Source organism: Mesoplodon bidens (genome assembly GCF_964165515.1).
Source record: "Mesoplodon bidens genome assembly, chromosome: 4".
Taxonomy (NCBI): Eukaryota; Metazoa; Chordata; class Mammalia; order Artiodactyla; family Ziphiidae; genus Mesoplodon; species Mesoplodon bidens.
In genome coordinates this window covers 64978062-64997389 of record NC_138160.1, presented here as the reverse complement: position 1 = coordinate 64997389, position 19328 = coordinate 64978062, and the positions used below count along the sequence as shown (strand labels likewise).

At 46.8% G+C, this 19328-nt stretch overlaps 1 protein-coding gene across 1 annotated transcript in view; it reads right to left on the bottom strand.

The window, feature by feature from the left end:
• Positions 1-1293: 1293 nt before the first annotated feature.
• Positions 1294-19328, bottom strand: part of THBS4 (thrombospondin 4) — a 53368-nt gene continuing 35333 nt past the window's right edge. The window contains exons 11-22 of the mRNA XM_081232034.1: positions 18772-18876; positions 17749-17856; positions 17283-17442; positions 15863-15981; positions 14734-14786; positions 11996-12189; positions 10442-10620; positions 9746-9794; positions 9456-9652; positions 8651-8823; positions 6044-6183; positions 1294-5492 (exon numbers count right to left, since the gene is read on the bottom strand). Of these exons, the coding sequence (XP_081088160.1) occupies positions 5431-5492; positions 6044-6183; positions 8651-8823; positions 9456-9652; positions 9746-9794; positions 10442-10620; positions 11996-12189; positions 14734-14786; positions 15863-15981; positions 17283-17442; positions 17749-17856; positions 18772-18876 (1539 nt within the window). The 3' untranslated portion in view covers positions 1294-5430. The remainder of the gene's footprint in view (positions 5493-6043; positions 6184-8650; positions 8824-9455; positions 9653-9745; positions 9795-10441; positions 10621-11995; positions 12190-14733; positions 14787-15862; positions 15982-17282; positions 17443-17748; positions 17857-18771; positions 18877-19328) is intronic.

The window sequence follows — 19328 nt, the reverse complement described above, 5'->3', positions numbered from 1 at the left end:
GTTTGGAGGGCATACACTTGGAGTCCCTAATAACATTGGGACTATAGGAGAGCTCAGCTTTCCCCTTGGGGTCATGAGAAAAATCCCCTTCAGTGTCCAGAGCCCCAAAACTTTAGCTAATAAACAACCTCAGTCCACTGAGTTCACCCCAAATGTCTTGAAACAGTATAGTTTCCTTATTGGGTAAGGCTCTTTTATTCCTAAGAAAACTTAAATATAGAGATGCTGAGCCAGTCATCCCAATATTTTTGTGTGGTGTTTGGGAATTATCTTCGACTATGTGGTACATAAAGTACTTGAAATATTTAAGAGAATTTGGCATATTCGAGAATTTAATAAACTGAACTTGAGTATTTGATTTTAGTCTTGTAATTTTAAGTTAAAATGTATGGGAGGGTTTGGTTGAATATATAAATAGTAGGTGGTTAAGATACCTTATGATCCACAATATTCATATTTGTTATATTTGTAAGAGTTACATAAGTATGTAGGTAGGTTTTGTCAGACAAATGACAGAAAAATTTAATTTATAAGTGAAATTGAAACATAGTAAATTTATAGTATATCACAAATTACTGTAGTATTATGTTATAGATTAATGTATTAAGTTTATAAATGCAATTTTATTTTTTTTTATTTTTATTTTTGGTGTGTGGTATGCGGGCCTCTCACTGTTGTGGCCTCTCCCGTTGCGGAGCACAGGCTCCGGATGCGCAGGCCCAGCGGCCATGGCTCACGGGCCCAGCCGCTCCGCGTTATTTTTTATTTTTTTTATTTTTATTTTTATAAATGCAATTTTAAATGCTTAGGGAGATTTAATTAAGTTTGCAAATGGGACTAAACAAAAGCTTAAAAGTGGTTATAAATTTTGCTATAGAGTACTAAGTAGATTTGCATATTGATAAAGTATAGTAGAATAGAAGATTTTTTAAAAATTGGCACAGTTGATTTACAATGTACAAGTACAGTTGATTTACAATGTTGTGTTAGTTTCAGGTGTATAGCACAGTGATTCTGTTATACATATATGTGTATATGTGTATATATCTATTCTTTTTCAGATTCTTTCCCTTTGTAGGTTATCATAGAATATTGAGCAGAGTTCCCTGTGCTATACAGTAGGTCCTTGCTGCTTATCTGTTATACATATAGTAGTGTGTATATGTTAATCCCAACCTCCTAATTTATCCCCCCTGCCCTTTCCCCGAGTATAGTAAGAGTTTTAAGTTGAACTTATAAACTTCAGATTTTGTAGTTTGTACCTTTAATTAATTCTGAGATTCCGGAATAATAACCTGGGAGGGGAGAGGGAAGCTCTTCCTTTCTTTCTTGGGTGGAGGCAAAATGTGCTCTACCTCCCTCTTTGCACCTGCTCCCAGGCCCTGGGGCTGTCTCCTGATGCCCTCTGCACCCTCGTCCTGCCCCAAGAACTCTCCCCACACCTGGTGGGCGTCTACCCAGGCACGGTCCTTTTCCCACAGTGATGAGCCTCTTCTCTCGCCCAGTCACACCTCCCATGCCCCCAGGACCCTTGATCTCAGTCAGAAGTGAGGAGGTGGATAGGCAACGGGATGACTTTATCCTCGTTGGTGAGTGATGGCTGCTCAGACTCCTAGGGGTGTTACTAAAACTCAAAGGAGGACCTTACTAACCTGAATGAAACTCTAATAGGAATTTGAGTCACTGAGATAAAGTTGAGTGTATACATTCAAAAGTCCCAGGTTGTGACTTGGGGAAGAGGGTACCACACCTGCTAGTCTGTTCCTATGGTGTGTATCTGGCCTTTGTCTAGCCTCTCTCAAGTGCTTCCCGATTTTCACAGTTTCTTCCACTTCTTTGCTTTTTTAAATTGAATATATTTGATATATAACGTTGTGTGAATTTAGGGTATACAACATGTTAATCTGATATATTTACATGTTGTAATGTGATTGCTGTTGCAGTGATATTTGGTGCCTCTATCATATTACATAATTTCTTTTTAGTGGTTGGGATAATTACGTTTTAGTCTCAGCAAGTTTGATGATTGTAGTACAGTATTGTCGTGTATATTCACTGTATCGGGCATTGGCTCTCTATGACGTATTTACTTCTCATTGCAAGTTTGTACCCTTAAACAACAGCAATCTTATCCCCTCACTCCCCATCCTCTGGTAAACACCATTTTACTCTTGTTTTTCAAAAGTTTGACTTTTTTAGATTCCACATATAAGTGATATCACACAGTATTTGTCTTTCTGTATCTGACTTATCTCAGCATACTATACGCAAGGTCCATCCATGTTGTCGCAAATGGCAGGAGATCCTTTCTCGTGCCTGAATAATATTCCATTGTGTGTGTATACTACATCTTTTTTTAAAATCCATTCATCCATTGGGCATTTAGGTTGTTTCCATATCTTGGCTATTGTGAATAATGCTGCAATAAACATGGCAGTGCATGTATTGCTTTGCAATCCTATTTTCATTTCTTTTCGTATATACCGATCTTATGGTAGATCTATTTTTAATTTTATGAGGAAACTCCATACTGTTTTCCATAGTGGCTGGACCAATTTACACTCAAACAGTGTATAAGGGTTCTCTTTTCACCACCTCCTCGCCAGCACTTGTTGTTTCGTCTTCTTGATGATAGCCATTCTAATAGATGAGATGAATCCCACTGTGGTTTTGATTTCCATTTCCCTGATGCTTAGTGATGGTGAGCATCTTTTCATGTCCCTGTTGGCCATTTTGATGTCTTCTCTGGAAAACTGTTTAGTTCTCTGTCCATCTAAAAATTGTATTGTTCGCTTTTTGTTATTGAGTTGTATGGGTTTTTAAAAATATGTATTTCAGATATTAATCCCTTATCCAATATATGGTTTGTAAAAATTTTCTCCCATTCTGCAGGTTGTCTTTTCATTTTGTTAATTGTTTCTTTTGCTGTGCAGAAGCTTTTGAGTTTGATGTAGTCCCATGTGTTGATTTTTGCTTTTGTCATTTGTGTTTTTGGTATCATATCCAAAAAATCATTGCCAATATCCATGTCAAAGAGCTTCTTCCCTACGTTTACTTCTAAGAGTACTTCTCTACTTCTTAAACAAGAAGTTTTCTGAAAGTTTCAAGCTTTCTACACCAGCTTCCAAGATATTGATGAAGAATGACTAGGAATAAGGAAGTGTACCCAGTTGTGTGTTGCTAAATGTTTGGCAGTCAGCAATCTGGAGATCTAATTTGTAGTGTTTGCCAATTTCTGTGGTGTAAATAAGCCCACCATGGCTAATTTCACATTTTCAACAGTTTAAGAACTGGCTCGCAAAGTTCCTAAGAATTTACTGGTTAGCTCTCATGAGCTGGCATGTGCTGGTTTAATTAAGCACACCACTGGGTCTGCCTTTTCTATTTGCCCTCTGATTTTGGGGGGAGACAAAACTTATTATATATGATGTTAATAAGCTCTCTAAAGTATGGAATTATGTTCTAAATCTCCTGTGAGCCCATGGTACTATCATGGTCATAGACAAAAAAGTATCAATTGTCTAAAGAAAATTTCCTGTGGACATACTGCTTTTTGGGAGCAACTGCCCAGCTAAGAGCAGGGAGGCTGCCTCCTCTTTCCAGCAGCCTCAGGGAGGCTTGTAGGGGAAAATACAGGAGCACAGGATAGTTTTGATAAGCATGCCGGTCTCACTGAAAGTCAGATCGAGATACTGTAAGACCAGCTCAGATTCACATCCAGAGCTGATCAACTAACACACTTTCCTCTTATAAATGCAGGTGTTTCAGGTACAGGGTTTGGCATGTACTTCAGTGATTAGAATGAAATCCCCCAAGAAGAGGATCTGTAGCCTTCATCACATATTGCTGGTAAAGTGCCAAGGGCTCCAGAGAAAGCGCACTAAAATTTTGTAGTATGAAATACCTTTTATACCTATAAAGGTATAATGTTAACTCTACCATAGAGTGGGTGGGGACCAGGAGGGCCAGAGAGCTCCTGGAGGCCCTCGGGGCTCAGGAAATAACCTTTCAGTGGGATACGAAAAGCAAGGAAAGCGGGGAAGATTGAGAGATGACAATCTCCAACCATATGAATTTACTTCTCCTTCCTGGGCTCTTTGGAATTGGGAAAGATTTGTAGATGTGGAACCACAGGTGTCATGACAGCAATATGGCCCAGAGATCCTGGGAAGGCAGCTCCTGTAGCAGGATCTGCCTGCGAGACTAGATTCCCTCTGTGTCAGCAGAAGGAATAATTGGTAGACAGGTCTAAGTTCTGTACACTCACTGAAGACCCTGATTGAAGGTCTAAGTCCTAACTTTCGAGGCAACCTCCATCTGTAGGCTTTACGTGTGAGAGGTGGCCCAAAATCCTGCACATCTCATATTGGTCATGCATATGCCACTGTGTTTTCTGACTACTGAAATATAATAAAACAGTGGTCATAGTGTTTATCCTTTATTTATGATTTAAAATATTTCCAGGAATTTTAGAATTTGGAGAATATATTACTTCCCAGCAATATTCCTTGAAACAAAAATCTAAGGGAATTTATAAAAATTTGCCTGGATCTTTGCCTAACAAACAAATGGAACGGGAGAAAGGCTAGTGCAAAAATCAGGCAAGTTTCTGTCCCGTACATACAGCGAGGCTGCTGATACCACCGCAGATAGAGTGTATGTTGTGAGCAGCTTTCTGAGTTGTAGGAGGGCTTATATGATCCATATACGCTATTGTCCTTATTACTTAAGAGGTATTCGTGCAGCCAGCCAGCAAAAAATTTACTGGATATCTACTCCGTGTCGGGCACTCAGATTATACAGATTGTAGTTAAGACATGGTCCTTTATTCTCAATTAGCTGATATTCCACTAGAGGGAGCCAAATACATAAATAAGCACAATAACCGTGTTGAAAGTGCTGGCATAGAAGTCTGGGCAGAAGGTGTGTGTGAGGTGGGGAGGGTAACAGAAGGAACTGGACAAATCTGCCCCAGGATGGGTCAGGAAAAGTCTTCATAGGAAAGGTGTCCCTGAGCAGTGTTTCTGAGGCTTCTTACCCAGAATAAGGAGGCTGCTGAGGTGAGCACGGAACTGTTAGGCTTCTGTGTGTAGCTAACTGGAGAGATGGAAGATGAAACCTCTGGCCTGAGCCTTTTGACTGATGCACGTGCTCAATCTCACGTCTGAGGAAAAAAGATCCCCTGGCAAGTTGAACGTGGATACCACAGAGAACGGCACACACATCATCAAAGCCTGAGCCACGTGCAAGCGATGTCTGGGTAACACAGTTTTTAGAAATTATCTCTTCTTTATTGCTACATTCATATAAAAAGTTTGGTATATTTGGGTGGGCAAAAGAAAGCCACAGTGTATATAAAGAAAGTTGTAGGAAGTTAAAAAATATGTGGTTTCAGTGTTTGGAAAAGCAGTCACAGATTGTTTCTTTGGTTTAGTTATCCAGGCGATCGAAATTCTGGGTTTGAAATTCTTGGAAGTCCTCTGGGATGGTGTCTGCAAAGGAGAACAGGCACAGGGGGATTAGGAAGGCTCCCTCCAGCCCACATCCTGGTGCATCTCATGCTGGGAGGCATCCTGTAGAGGTTGCTGTCAGCCCACTCAGCAGGCCCCCAAAGACACCACTTCACGCCACACCCCCGGCAGCCATTTTCTACCGCCGGCTGCTTTGCAAATTGTTGGCTTAAAGCCCAGGAGTGCTCATTCACAGGCCTAAAGAAAATTTGCACACAGAATGGATTTTGAGTTTATGATTATGTGTGAGCTGTATGAAAATGAAGGCTGCCTGTCAATTAAACCTGCCTGAATCTCTCACTGAACCCACGTCCTAAGCCAAGCAGTTTAATTCTCTGGGGCTCAATTTCCTCATCTATCAAATAGGAAAAATGAGATCTACCTTTTACTTGGATTACACAGGGATTCTCAGGTTTCGGGAATATGTGGCATGAGCCTGTGGCTTCTGGAAGGGATGTGTGCTATACAATAGGGTGGCATTATTTGATTTTTTTTTTGTAGTAATATCATGCAGTAACAAGAATATACATTACCATTGCAGCGATATTTGAGGTTGGACCAAATGATGTTTTCCTGGGAGAAGCAGAACACGCCGAGCCGGCCTCCACGCATGGTGGTGTCTATGGTGACCCCCGAGTCAGCCACCAACTCAGAGCCTTCATAAAACTGCACCCTGCGGACAACAAAGCCAGAGCGGGTCTCCGTGAGTGGGTCTCCAACCAAGGTTGGGGGAAGCGCCTGTCATAAGACCTAGGGGTCCCACTTCTTATCCACCTGCGTCTTTGCTCTGTTTCATACTCCACTTTTCACAGACCTGGATTGTGCTCCCGCTGCTGTGTTCCCCTTTCCCTACAAGACTGGAAGCTCCATGAGGTCAGGGACCACCTGTCCACATCTCCCCTCTTCCGTCTCTCCAAAGGCCTAGCATGATGCTGGGCACTGAGTTCAACTCGATGGGTACTCGCTGATGAGTTAAAGAGAAATCACAATACGACTCAGGACCAAGAGGCTTTGTGACTTCACTGTCCAGTGAGTTACCTTGTCCAGACATCATGCTTGAAAACCACTGCTTTTCTCTAGGTCGAACTGGTAACATTTGGTGGAATCCCAGAGCAATGATTCTCCTCGGGAGGGACAGCACTCCCTAAGCAGGGTTTTAGAAATTTGTGGGAGCATTTTGAGCTGTCACCGTGGCATTTAGTGACAGAGGCCAGGGGTGCTGGGTAGCTTACAAGGCCCTGGAGAGAAAAATCAAAACTCGTCCTGCATCCAGACACTTTTGGGGTGCTTCTCCAGACCCTTGGGTAGGTGAAGAGACTGTTTATCTGGGCTTAGAACCTAACTCTCTCTCACTTGTGAACATCAAGTAGTTTTTGCACTGGTATTAACTGATTTTCCAGGGTAAATTGAGAAACTGAGTACAGTCGACCCTGAAACAACATAGGCTTGAACTGCATGCGTCCACTTACATGTGGATTTTCCCCCAAATACTACTTTACTATGTGATCTACAGGTGGTTGACTCTGCAGATACTGAGCCGCTGATACGGAAGGCCGACTATGGGACTTGAGCACCTGCGGATCTTTATCCATGGCGGGGTCCTGGAACTGATCCCCTGAATTGTTCAAAGGTTAACTGTACTTTGTTTTGTTTAAAAAATTAAGCTGTTCACTACTTATTTTATTGGAGTATAGTTGATTTACAATGTTGTGTTACTTTCTGCTGTACAGCAGAGTGAATCAGTTATACATATACATATATCCACTTTTTTTAGATTCTATTCCCACGTGGGCCATTACAGAATATTGAGTTCCCTGTGCTATACAGTGGGTCCTTATTAGTTATGCATTTTATATACAGTAGTGTGTATATGTTAATCCCAACCTCCTAATTTATCCCTTCCCCGCCCGGTGTAACCGTAAGATTGTTTTCTACATCTGTGACTCTACTGTTTTGTAAATCAGTTCATTTGTACCTTTTAGGTTCCACATATAAGCGATGTCATACGATATCTGTCCTTCTCTGTTCACCATTTTAGAAAGTCACATCACCGCTGGCAATACCACTGTTGTGTCCACAACACACCAATCTGTAGTAGGACATCGCCTCTGCACTGATTCTAGGCACAGGTGCCAGTGTCTGTCTCATTTTGTGTTGGGTGTGGTTGTGTCCAAGCATTTACATGATTTTGTTATAAATTATTATTTCTCTATTAGGGATCAGATTGACTCTCTAAAATAATATGTGCAGGTAGGTTATATTTTCTATGATTTCATTTTGGGACACAGAGGGGGCATTTCAAAATACGTCATAAAAAAGGGGCATTAAGCTTAACAGGGCTGAGCACATGATCATCTTACTGTGAGACAGATTACATTTGATGTAATGTCTCAAAGAAGGACAAAATATGAATTAGCCCTCATGATTCGCTTTTTTCCACTCAGCAGCTTCCTTGCCCCCAGTCAGGAGAAAGCAATCAGCACCCTTCCTAAAAGTGCTACATGGGTGTTGATCTGTAAGTTTAAGGAATGAGAGAGAAAAGTACACTGACTAAATTTCAAAGATGTAGTGCTAAGGCATCCTAGCTTCTGAGAACAGTTGTTTGTTTTTTTAAATAGTCCTACAGGGAAATAAGGCAGATTACATCGGCTCACATGAGAGTCAGTTCATGCCGAGGGTGGGACATGTCGTCACTGTGTCAGGCACGGGGGAGACCAAGATAAAATGAGACATGGGTGCTGCCCTCATGGAGTTTATCAGACCGTGAGGGACTCACTGCAGCGTGAAATGTTTGTTTGTGGGTAAGTGATGATACAGGGCCCAGAGGGACCACATGGGGATGTGGATGGGAGAGTCAGTGCCCGTCTCACCTCACACGGGTCAGCGGGGCAGAGGGGAATCACCGTTCCGGTGCCCCGGTGCCAAGGCCTCCCCCACAGAAGGTCCTTGTACCCCCAGTTTGGCCCTACCATCCAGGCGGTCAGTCCGAGCTGGGTGTTGTCCTCCCACCTCGTTGCTGGGAGCCTGAGGTCCCAGCGTGTCCTCAGGGACCCTCGGCTCAGGGAAGCGAAGGCTCCGCGATGCAGGAGGAGGATGCGCTTTACTTCAAGTGCACGGGGAGGAGGGGGCGCTGCACCTACCTGATGTAGCCCACCTGGGGCCGGTGCTGCAGGAACCAGCGGTAGGACACCTTGTCCTTCCAGCCCACGTTCCTGGAGTCCTTCCACAGCAGCCTGACCTGGTCGCTGGTATCCCCGGTGTGCCACAGGGAGTTGCGGAGATGCTCCCCCGGACCCGTCTTAGACTTAACGGCCTGGACAACGACACGAGAGAGGTATTAGAACAGAATGCACAGACCACCCTTCCTGCACCCTCCATCCCTGGGGTGGTGACGGGGTGGGAATTCACCGTTACAATCTGGTGGCTTTGGATCTGGACACAAAGCATAAACACTTAAGTGCCGTTTCTACTGTGATGCTCCCCCCGCAGCCTTTCAGTAATCCACACTGGCCAGTACTCCACTAACCCAGCCCATGTTTTTCCTGCTGAAAATCCATTGCTCCCCACATTTGGCCAATGAGGGCTCTGAATTCTGCCTTTCCTCCCAGCAGGAGTGACAGAGGTAGCCTCCCAGCCCTCCTGTACAAAGTTGGCCCCATTGAGGAAACACAATACCAGTTTCCAAAAGAGTGTGCCTGAAGATGTACCTCCAAATCCTCCCCACCTCTTGGGCCCTACTGGGGCTGACATTCTCACCAACAGTCACCCAGAGGGAAGCATGTAGCTTGTACGCAGGAGTGAAGGCAAGGCCCTGGATGGGCTCCAGTGTTCCCTAACTTGAATGCTGGCACGAATGCATCAATTCCTTAGATGAATAGATGCCATATGGGAGAACACAGAATTTAAAAGGTGGGTGAAGGGCCCAGAAGAAAGGGAGATGAGTACCTTGAGCTGAATGCCAGGTTCTGCAACAGCTCGGAACGGGGTGGCCTGCCAGTACGTCTGCTCTGTTTGCTTCCACATGACCACATAGAAGCTGGAACTGTCTTGGTAACCAAAGATAAAGCCAGCATAGTCATCGTCCGTCTGGGTGTTGACGTGGAAGGTCCCTTCAAAGTCCACTCCATTAAAAGCCGTGTACCCTGTAAAGATCAAAATAGATGAGAAAAACAGACAAGCCCACGAGTAGCTGGAAAGAGAATTCTGTACCAGTGGTGACGAGGCCCTGGACGTACCCACTGCCAGGCCTGGATCGCTGTTCATGGTCTGCACGATCTCCATGCCCTGCAGAGAGAGTTGAAGGTGTTAAGATTAACCTTAGAGGGGGTAGAATAATCTCAGAGAAGCCCAGAACCTCAGACCTCCATGTAAAGATTTCATTATCTGAGGAACTGCTCTACCTTGTTATGTGCTCAAAGAGAGCGTACCCTTAGAAAAAAACAACAAAAACCCCTCAAAGCTAAGTAGAAATAGTTTTGCTAAAACTGTCACTTAAGCTGAGTCAATAAACCCTTAATTAGAGAACATATGCTTCTAATGAATGTGACCTCCTGGGTGACACTGGAAAACCTACTAAGCCTCTCTGTGCCTGTCTTCTTTAGGTCCACAGGGAGGAGGACACACCGGAGCATCTACTGCAGAGATTAGGAGCATGGCTCTAGGGTCAGACTGCCTAGGTCCCAAATCCAGCAATCTTAGCTGCTTACCTGCAGTGCTACCATGAGTAATCATTCAAGCTTTGTAACACTTGAGCTCATCATCTGTAAAACGAGGCTAATGAAAGAGCTCTGTCACAGGGTTGTTGAGAGGAACAAACACGACGTGGAACAGTGCCTGGCTCGAGGTCAGCACCCTCAACATTTACCCACTACTCTCAGAAGGGCCTGTGTTGAGAGGTAACGCTGAGCCGGTGCCAACCGCATGACCCTCACCTGGTTCAGGACCACCCAATTGGGATCAATCTGGGCGTCCCCTTCAGGGTCCAGGACCACCGTCTGATAGGCCCTGAAGTCGGTCAGGGTGACCTCTGCATTCTCCGGGCACACGTCGATCCGATCGATGACCTGGTCGTGGTCGAAGTCTGCCTCGCAGATGTCCCCCACGCCGTCACCTACAGGGGTGGAGGAGGAGGGGGGCAGTTCAGTAATGCCTACTACCCCCAAGCCACCCCCTCCATGACAGGGAGGGGCTGGGCAAGGAGCAGAGACAGCCCAAGACCCAGCTCCGCGTGGAGTGAGGAGTCCTGGAATCAGCCGTGTCTGAGCCGGCCCCGGGGTCCTCGTGGTGGGTTGGTGAACCCCACTGCAGGTGAGTGAACCCCACTGCAGGTGATCAAAAGGATTTCCTAGGGACAGAGTGGAGGGCAACTGTCCAAGGATGACCTGACAAGGGACTTCCCTGGTGGTCCAGTGGTTAAGATTACACCTTCCAAGGCAGGGGGTGTGGGTTCGATCCCTGGTTGGGGAGCTAGGATCCCACATGCCTCGCAGCCAAAAAACCAAAACATAAAACAGAAGCAATATTGTAACAAATTCAATAAAGACTTTAAAAATGGTCCACATCAAAAAAAAAAAATCTTAAAGAAAGTACACTTCAAAGTTGACCTGACAGGAAACCCTGGCTGTCCTCTAGGACAGGGGTTTCACAACTAGTGGATCTTTTTTTTTTTTTTTTTTTGCGGTACATGGGCCTCTCACTGTTGTGGCCTCTCCCGTTGCGGAGCACAGGCTCTGGACGCGCAGGCTCAGCAGCCATGGCTCACGGGCCCAGCCGCTCCACGGCATGTGGGATCTTCCCGGACTGGGGCACGAACCCGTGTCCCCTGCATCGGCAGGCGGACTCTCAACCACTGTGCCACCAGGGAAGCCCCAACTGGTGGATCTTAAGCCTGACCTTACATAAGCAAATGTCTACAGTACTTTCTGGACTATGACGCCTAAAAAGCAGGGAAATTATGGTCACCAAAATCTAAGAATAATTTTCAGTGATCCTTAGGCTGAATATAGCCCAGTGTCTTTTGTCCAGCTGACAGATGGTATTAAAATTTGAATTTGCATGCTGGGCTGGGCATGCCCTCACCAACGCACCCCCACGCTCACCACTGTCCTCACCACTGTGCTGTCTCATTTCTGGCTCTGTGCATACCTTTCCTTAACAGCTTGGCCCCCTGCAGGCATCAGGCATCACGCAGCGCTGTGGTGCCCTCCCCTCCATCCTGCTCCTGCTCTGTGACTCTGGTGAAAGGCACGAGCAAGATGGTGGAGCAGCTCTCCAAGCCCCGATGGGGAGCACGTGGCTGCTTCCCCGCCCCGCGTGGTCTCATCCCAGGGCTGCGCAGAAGCAGCTCTTCTCTGACAGGTGGAGACTGGTGTCTAGCAGATGTCTACTGTTCAGACGAGCTGTGGCTGCTCAGAGAAGCTGGGGCCCTGGCAGAGGTGGGCCACCATGTGCCTGGCTGAAGGGAGCCCTGGGCTGAGCCCACTTACTGTTGCTGTCCTCCTGGCCAGGGTTGGGGACCAGCCGGCAGTTGTCTGGTCCAGGGGGCACCAGGTCTGGGATGCCATCATTGTCATCATCATCATCACACTCGTCACCAATTCCATCCTTATCAGTGTCCAGCTGGGCACTATTAATGACAGTGGGGCAGTTGTCTGTACTGTCCTGGTGCCCATCTCCATCACTGTGGGAGAAAGGAGAGAGGGTTTGCGTCCCAGTTCAGCAGAGGACACAAAGAATCCAGTTCTCAGGAGGGAGAGTTTGGGTTTGGGGTCTTAACCAGGCTTGGTCTTTTATCAACCCCACAGGTCTTTAGATGAGGCTGCCTTATGGGCCTCAGAGACCATTTCCCACTTCTCCAACCTGTTGAAACAAGTAGATCATTTTCTATTCAAAATAAGGGCCAACTTCTGTGATTTTTGTGACCAGGTGCTCCTTTCAGTCCCTGGGCACGACTGTGACCCCCGACAGAGAAAGTGGGAGGGGAACAAAGTGAGGGGCGGTGGACTCACTGCCCGCTGTGAGTCCTGGCTCAGCTGTGCACCAGCGCTGGGCCCCGGACGTGACACTTACCCCTCTACGGCTCAGCATCCTCCCCTGTACCATGGGAATAATAACAGCCTACCTCACAGGGTTGTTGGGAAGATTAAATGATTAAGGGATTAGAATTTTGCATGTTACGTTTTAATAGAAGAAAAACACTTCTAAGTGTCTGGCTCTTGGGAAGCCCTATGGTGTTTCCTTCTCTATGACTCTTCACCACGCCTGGCCAGGAAGCCTGAGAAGCGTCAGATGTGAATGCACAGGGAGAAGGGCAGGAACAGCAGGGCCGCCCGTCCCAAGAACTGAGCACGTAGGCTGGGCTCGGGTCCTGGTCTAACGCACTTCTCGGAACCCTCGTTCTCTGCCCACCTGACATTCCTTCTTTCCAGGCCTAACGGCCACCTGAGGATGAGTCTGCCCTGTCCCCAGGCTTCCCTGAGTTGATGGAGGCCTCCCACGGCTACTCTGGATTAGAGCAGATACTCCTTTCACAGGCACCACCCACAGCCCGTCCTGGACCAGCAACTGCCCCACGCCATCCACAATGGGACAAGGACGGGAAGCCAGGGGCCAGTCCACGCCCTTCAGGCCAGTGCTTCCCAGATGGGTCCCAGAGAAAGTGAGGTCAACCCCGACAGGCAGCAGGTGACAGAACTCCAACAGTGGAATTCCTGGGCATGTGGCAGGGCTGCTTTCCAAACCATAAGATTGAGCTATTTCCATTAGCAGCCATTCCATACAGCCCTGAACATTTTTATGCAAAACCAAGCAGTTTCTGTCCTCAAGTCTGTGGGGATTAAAATGTAGTGGAATGAGTTATTTATTTTAGGCAGCAAATCTAGAGGCTGGTGGGACAGGATATTTTAGAAATCACTTAGATAGCACTGAGAGCGCAGGACGACCTGCAACAGGGAACATTCTTGATGTACATGACTGAGGGAAGCTGTCAGGGTACCAGTCGCATCTTCCCCTCAAAAACAGAGACATCCTATGTCAAACTGTCACCGACTTGCCTCTCCTCTCCTCATGGTGTCATAACACCAATACCTCAGTTACCGTTTCCTGCAGGTCCTCTGAGGGCCGGCACTGTAGGTAGGGGCTTTACCTACATTATCTTTCATTTTTACCATCACTTGGCATTTAATTCTCTCTACTTTGCAGATGAAGAAATTGAGACTCAGAGACTGAGAAGTCTGTTGACGTTCACTTAGCTGGCATGTACTGTACATCACGGACACAGAGCACAAGGACTTGATAGGAGCTGTCCTTGAGCAAGGCTGCGCTTGGGAGCTGCTGCCTGTAGGGCAGCCTCTGAGAAGAGGTTGAGAAGGGTAGCTATGTTTCTTCCTGCTTTGTCTTTTAGATTCCTTTCCCTCTCTCACCCCTGTCCTGCTGCCCCTATGATTCCCTACAGAGACGAAAGGGTTTAGAGTCTTGGACGACAGGTACCTCTAGGGCAGAGCTGGCCATGCCTACATTTTTGATGTTCCTATAGCAGCTGATCCAGCCCCGTGTCTTAACGTAGGACTCCATCCACGTGGGGCTAGAAGGGCTGACAACATTCATTTGCATAGAACAACTCCACCCAAATAAAGAAAACTGAAAGAAAAAATTCCAAGGACAATGAAATAACAGTGATTCCCTCAGCACACTGACAGCTCTCTATTTTGGGATGATGGTGAAGCTTTCCTGAGCTGAAAGAATATAACAGCAAAAGAGCTAACATCTATGCAACAGAAACTGTAATATGTACTTTCCGTAAATTAACTCAACTTTCACAATCGTCTTAAGAGCTACATTCCATTTCCATCCCCATTTTACAGATGAGAAAATGGAGGCACAGAGAGATGAGGTAACTTGCCTAAGGTAAGCTAATGTGTAAGTGGAGGAGCTGGGATTTATATCTAGCTGTGTCGCTCCAGAGCCCATCCCTAAAGCACGATGCTACACCGCCTCTCCTGTGACAGAGTCTCAGTTGCTTGAGTGCCTAGTGGCCCCGCCTGGTACCGTCAACTCCCCCATTCATGGAGGTGCAGTGACCCTGACCAAAGACAGGGCTGTTGTCCCTCCAGCAACTCAATCTGCCCAGAGAGATCCCAAAGCATGGTAGCAACAGAGAGCTCTGAAAGAGAAAACTTTCTCTGGAATTTTCATCAGCCCTGTGCAGCTGGGAAGCATGCCATACCTGTCCTGATTGGTGTCACAGGAGTCCCCAACCAGATCGTTATCCACGTCAGACTGCAAAGAGAACAAAACGTGTTATTTACCCCTGGGCCTTCACAGAATGTTCCGGAGAAGGCAGACCCAGCCCATCATCACTGGATCTCAGGAATTATTTCTCTGGAATTGGGGTGGTGCAAACTGCAAAAGGACAACACCATATTGGTGTAGGCACAATGCTGAATTTTCAAAAAAGCCTTCCAAAATATCAAGCTCCAAGGATGGGCTGCCTACACACCAGATGAGCTGATTGGAGAAGGGCGCTGGGGCAGCATGGTGGCAGGTGGAGACGTGGCACTCTGGCATGGGTCGGAAGGGAGCCAGCCACAGGCACGGGGACAAGGCAAACAGATTTTGCTTTGCTTCTGCATTTTGGAATTGAGCCAGAATGGGAGTGAGTCAGAGGGCAATAATGACGCCCCTCTCTCAGGGCTTTAAAAATAAGTGACACATCATACCCAATTATCCAGACAGGAAGGAGGAGAGAGAAGGGAAACAGCACGTCGCTGACTGAACCCAATCTGAAATGTCCATACATAGGCTGTTGTTGGGATTTGGGGATGAAAGGGACATGAGGCTCCCAATGGTTAATTTCCACATTGCATTTTCCTTTCAGCAAAAAAACAACTTGTTTTGGGCATCATTAAACTATTACTGGGACTTCCCCGGTGGTCCAGCAGTTAAGACTCTGTGCTCCCAATGCAGGGAGCCTGGGTTCGATCCCTGGTCAGGGAACTAGATCCTGCATGCCGCAACTAAAGATCCTGCACACAGCAATGAAGAGCCCACGTGCTGCAACTAAGACCCAGCACAGCCAAGTAAGTTTTAAGAAACCCCCAAAACTCCTATTCCTAACCTCCCAGGGACTTCACAGCCTGTGAGATTAGTCCAGAAGGCCTCAGACCTCCTGTAATGTTCTTCCCATCACGTCCAGGCTTAAGTACACAATTTCACCACTTCTGCTGTTAGGTATAAGGCAACAGCAAAGAACTGGGCTGGCGGGCTCGGCTGGGTTCTTCCAGACATGTGTCTTACACAGGTCTCTGCATTGGGCAGTTCAGCCTAGAGTTTGGGTTCCCCTGGATCCTACTAACCTGGTTAGGGTTGCTGACATCAGGACAGCTGTCACAGGCATCCCCCACGCCATCACCATCTTTGTCCTGTTGATCACGGTTGGGAACTTTCTGGCAGTTGTCCAGGATGTTTTTTATGCCTATGAGAAAGGAATGCTTCCCTGAGTCAGGCGAACATCACAGAAAGGTCTGGAGCACAGACTTCCAGGTGCTGTAGAGATCAGGCCAGCACATGGCACACAGTAGGTAATGTCTGCCTGGGCCATCCTTAGAAAGCCATACCTTTTCCAGCAGTTACCTGGAGGTCATGTCAAAGGATGGATTCTGGGAGACTTAAAAAAGAAGAGTGACCTGAGGCATTTATCCACTGAGTTAGAATTTGTTGAAGATATCAAGGGCTATCACTGCAACCAGATGAGGGGGTCATGAGGGCTAGGTGGGCCGGCCCTGGAGAGGGAGAACCTCACGGGTGTGTGAGCTAGGACAAGGGCCCCGGGGCTCAGGCAGTGGTGTGCTGGAGTCAGGCCAGTCATACCCATTTCTCCCCAGCTTCCCGTTCAGTCATGTCATCTCCTCTTGGTACCCTGGAACCAGTGATGGTGGGAGTGGTATTTACATAATGGAAACTGGCAAATGCTACAACTCGGGGCGTTTTTTGTTTGTTTTGCTGAGCTGGTTTACCATCAGTCAGGCTTACAGAAGGTGGGGTCGTGTTTTAGAGACATGTGAATAGTCTGGAGTGTGGGGTGTGTGTTGGTTAGTGGTGGGTGCAGTGTATTTCTAAAAGGAAATTCCTTCAAGGTCCTGTGCTGTGATGTGTTTTTCAGAAACTATTGGATCCAGCCTATACTTTGATGATAGTCATCTATACGTTACGGAAGCTATACAGGAACGAATGTCCTTCCTCACGGCCTGTGAGGCTCCAGAGTTGTGCTCCAGAGGTGCTATTCACACAGACCACAATACGAGGCCCCTTCAGTGGACCCTGGAGCTGAGTGATGCAGCCGCCCTGCCTGACAGCTCTTCCCAGGCTCCCGATTCTCTGCAGGAGGAGCCTGACCCAGGGCTGCAGCCCATGACTCTGCTCAGCCCCTCTACCTCAATCCTCCACTTCCAGGACCCTTATGCATGAAAAGGATGGTGGGGAGGGAGGAAAGCTGCAGTCTGGGAAGACAGATGCCCTACAAAGTCACATCCCTGACAAGACACTGCTCGAACGGATCACTACACAGTTTCTGACAATGATGCAGAGTTCCCAGAACACCAGGGTTCTTCTTCCACAGAAACAAGTGGGCCTTGGGGCTGCCAGGCACAGGCCATGTGGAACCCCCTGGAGCGGGAAGGCCCTCAGAGTCAGTCATTCTATTCCTGCTCCTAAGAGAGAACAAGGGGAAAAAGGACAAATGAGTCCCAAGTAAAAGACTAAGCAAGACACACCCACCATCTCCATCCATGTCGTCATCGCAGGCATCTCCCTTTCCATCCCCGTCAGTGTCCTTCTGGTCATTATTTAGGACATTCCGGCAGTTATCACAGGCATCCCCAAAGATATCTTTGTCACCGTTCCTCTGGTCCACATTGTGAATCAGGACACAGTTATCCTAAAGGATCAAAAGACCAACATTAACTCTGACCTTTACTGAATCCCCACTGTGTGCCTGGTCCTGCGGTGGATGCCAGCCAACCTTCCCCCAACTGGCATGAGATGTCGCAACTCAGGAGGCCCAAATTCATCAGTTTTATAAACATTTCAGAATCTTAGAATAAAAAATTGCAGTGCTATGGGAACGCAGGCATGGAAACAGACAACTGGGATGATTAATATAAATAGCTGACTTCACGGCCTTTCTTCCACCATCCCTGGTACATGGCAATTCATAGGCCCTCCCAGCAAAGCAGGTACCTACCTGCTCATTCAGGATCCCATCTCCATCAGCATCCTCGTCACAAGCATCTCCAAGGCCATCTCCGTCTGCATCCTCTTGGCCGGAGTTTGGCACATACTTGCAGTTGTCCTAAGTTGGAGAAACACAGCTCAGAGACACATCTACATTTGTATCTTTTCAGCTTTACTGAGGTATAACTGACAAATAAAATTGCAAGACATTTAAAGAGTATAATGTGACGATTTGATATACATTGATATTGTGAAGGGATTCCCCCATTGAGTTAATTAACATGCATCACCTCACATGTTTATCTCCCCATTTTTTTTTTTTTTTGCTGAGAACATTTAAGTTCTACTCTCTTAGCAAATTTCAACTATACAGTACAGTACAGTGTTATCAACTATAGTCACCATGTTATACATTAGATCCTCAGATCTTATTCATCTCATGGCAGAAAGTTTGCACCCTTTCATCAACTTCTCCCCATTTCCCCCATCCCCATCTCCATCTGTCTTAAGTCAAAAACTATTTCTGCTTGTACCTGTCTGGCTTTTTAAAACATATTTATTTATTTTTGGCTGCGTTGGGTCTTCATTGCTGCATGCTTTCTCTAGTTGTGGTGAGCGGGGGCTACTCTTTGTTGCAGAGTAGGGCTCTAGGCACCCGGGCTTCAGTAGCTGTGGCACGTGGGCTCAGCAGTTGTGGCTCGTGGGCTCTAGAGTGCAGGCTCAGTAGTTGTGGCGCACGGGCTTAGTTGCTCTGAGGCATGTGGGATCTTCCCGGACCAGGGCTCGAACCTGTGTCTCCTGCATTGGCAGGCGGATTCTTAACCACTGTGCCACCAGGGAAGTCCCTACCTCTCTGGCTTTATTGTTGATGGCTGTTTTGCTACATTTGCGATGCAGCTACTTCAAAAATACAATTTTAAATGGAACCCAAAGAACCTCTGCCCCATATAAGATGTGGCTTTGGAAAGCCACAGAGTGAGTGTGCGTGCATGTGCGTGTGTGTGTGTGTTTTTCCCCTGCTCGTCCCCCTTACCTTTCTGCAGTTCCTGGCAGAGCACAGCAATTCTTCGTCAGGGTAGCTGTCAATGTCCACGTCCTTTCCGCAGATGTAGCCGTCACCAGCCCAGCCAACCCCACACTGTGAAGGGAAAACCTGTCAGGAGCCCAGGAGCTGAGCCTGGTGGGAGGCCAGGGCCTGACAGGGGCCTCTGCTCCTGTGTGTGCATCCCCAGAGGGAGGCCAGAAAGCTTTGTTCGCAGGATTTTCAAACTATTAAACTGTGTTTTGAATAGTCTAATGGTTCAAAATTCAAAAAGTACAAAGGGAGAGTGAAAACTCCTAACTCCTTCCTGCTCTTGCACCCTGGCTCAGGAACCAAGGCAATCTGCTCTCATGAATACTTTCAGAGACATGCTGGGCAGAGACCAGCAAACACACATACATTCTTTTTCTCTTTTTGTCCTTCAGCACAATTGGTAGCACACATATAAACACTGCTCTGTACCTTGATTTTTAAAAAATTAACATTATATCTTAGAACTCTTTTCATATTACCACATGTAGATTTGTGTCTTCCTTTTTAATGGGCAC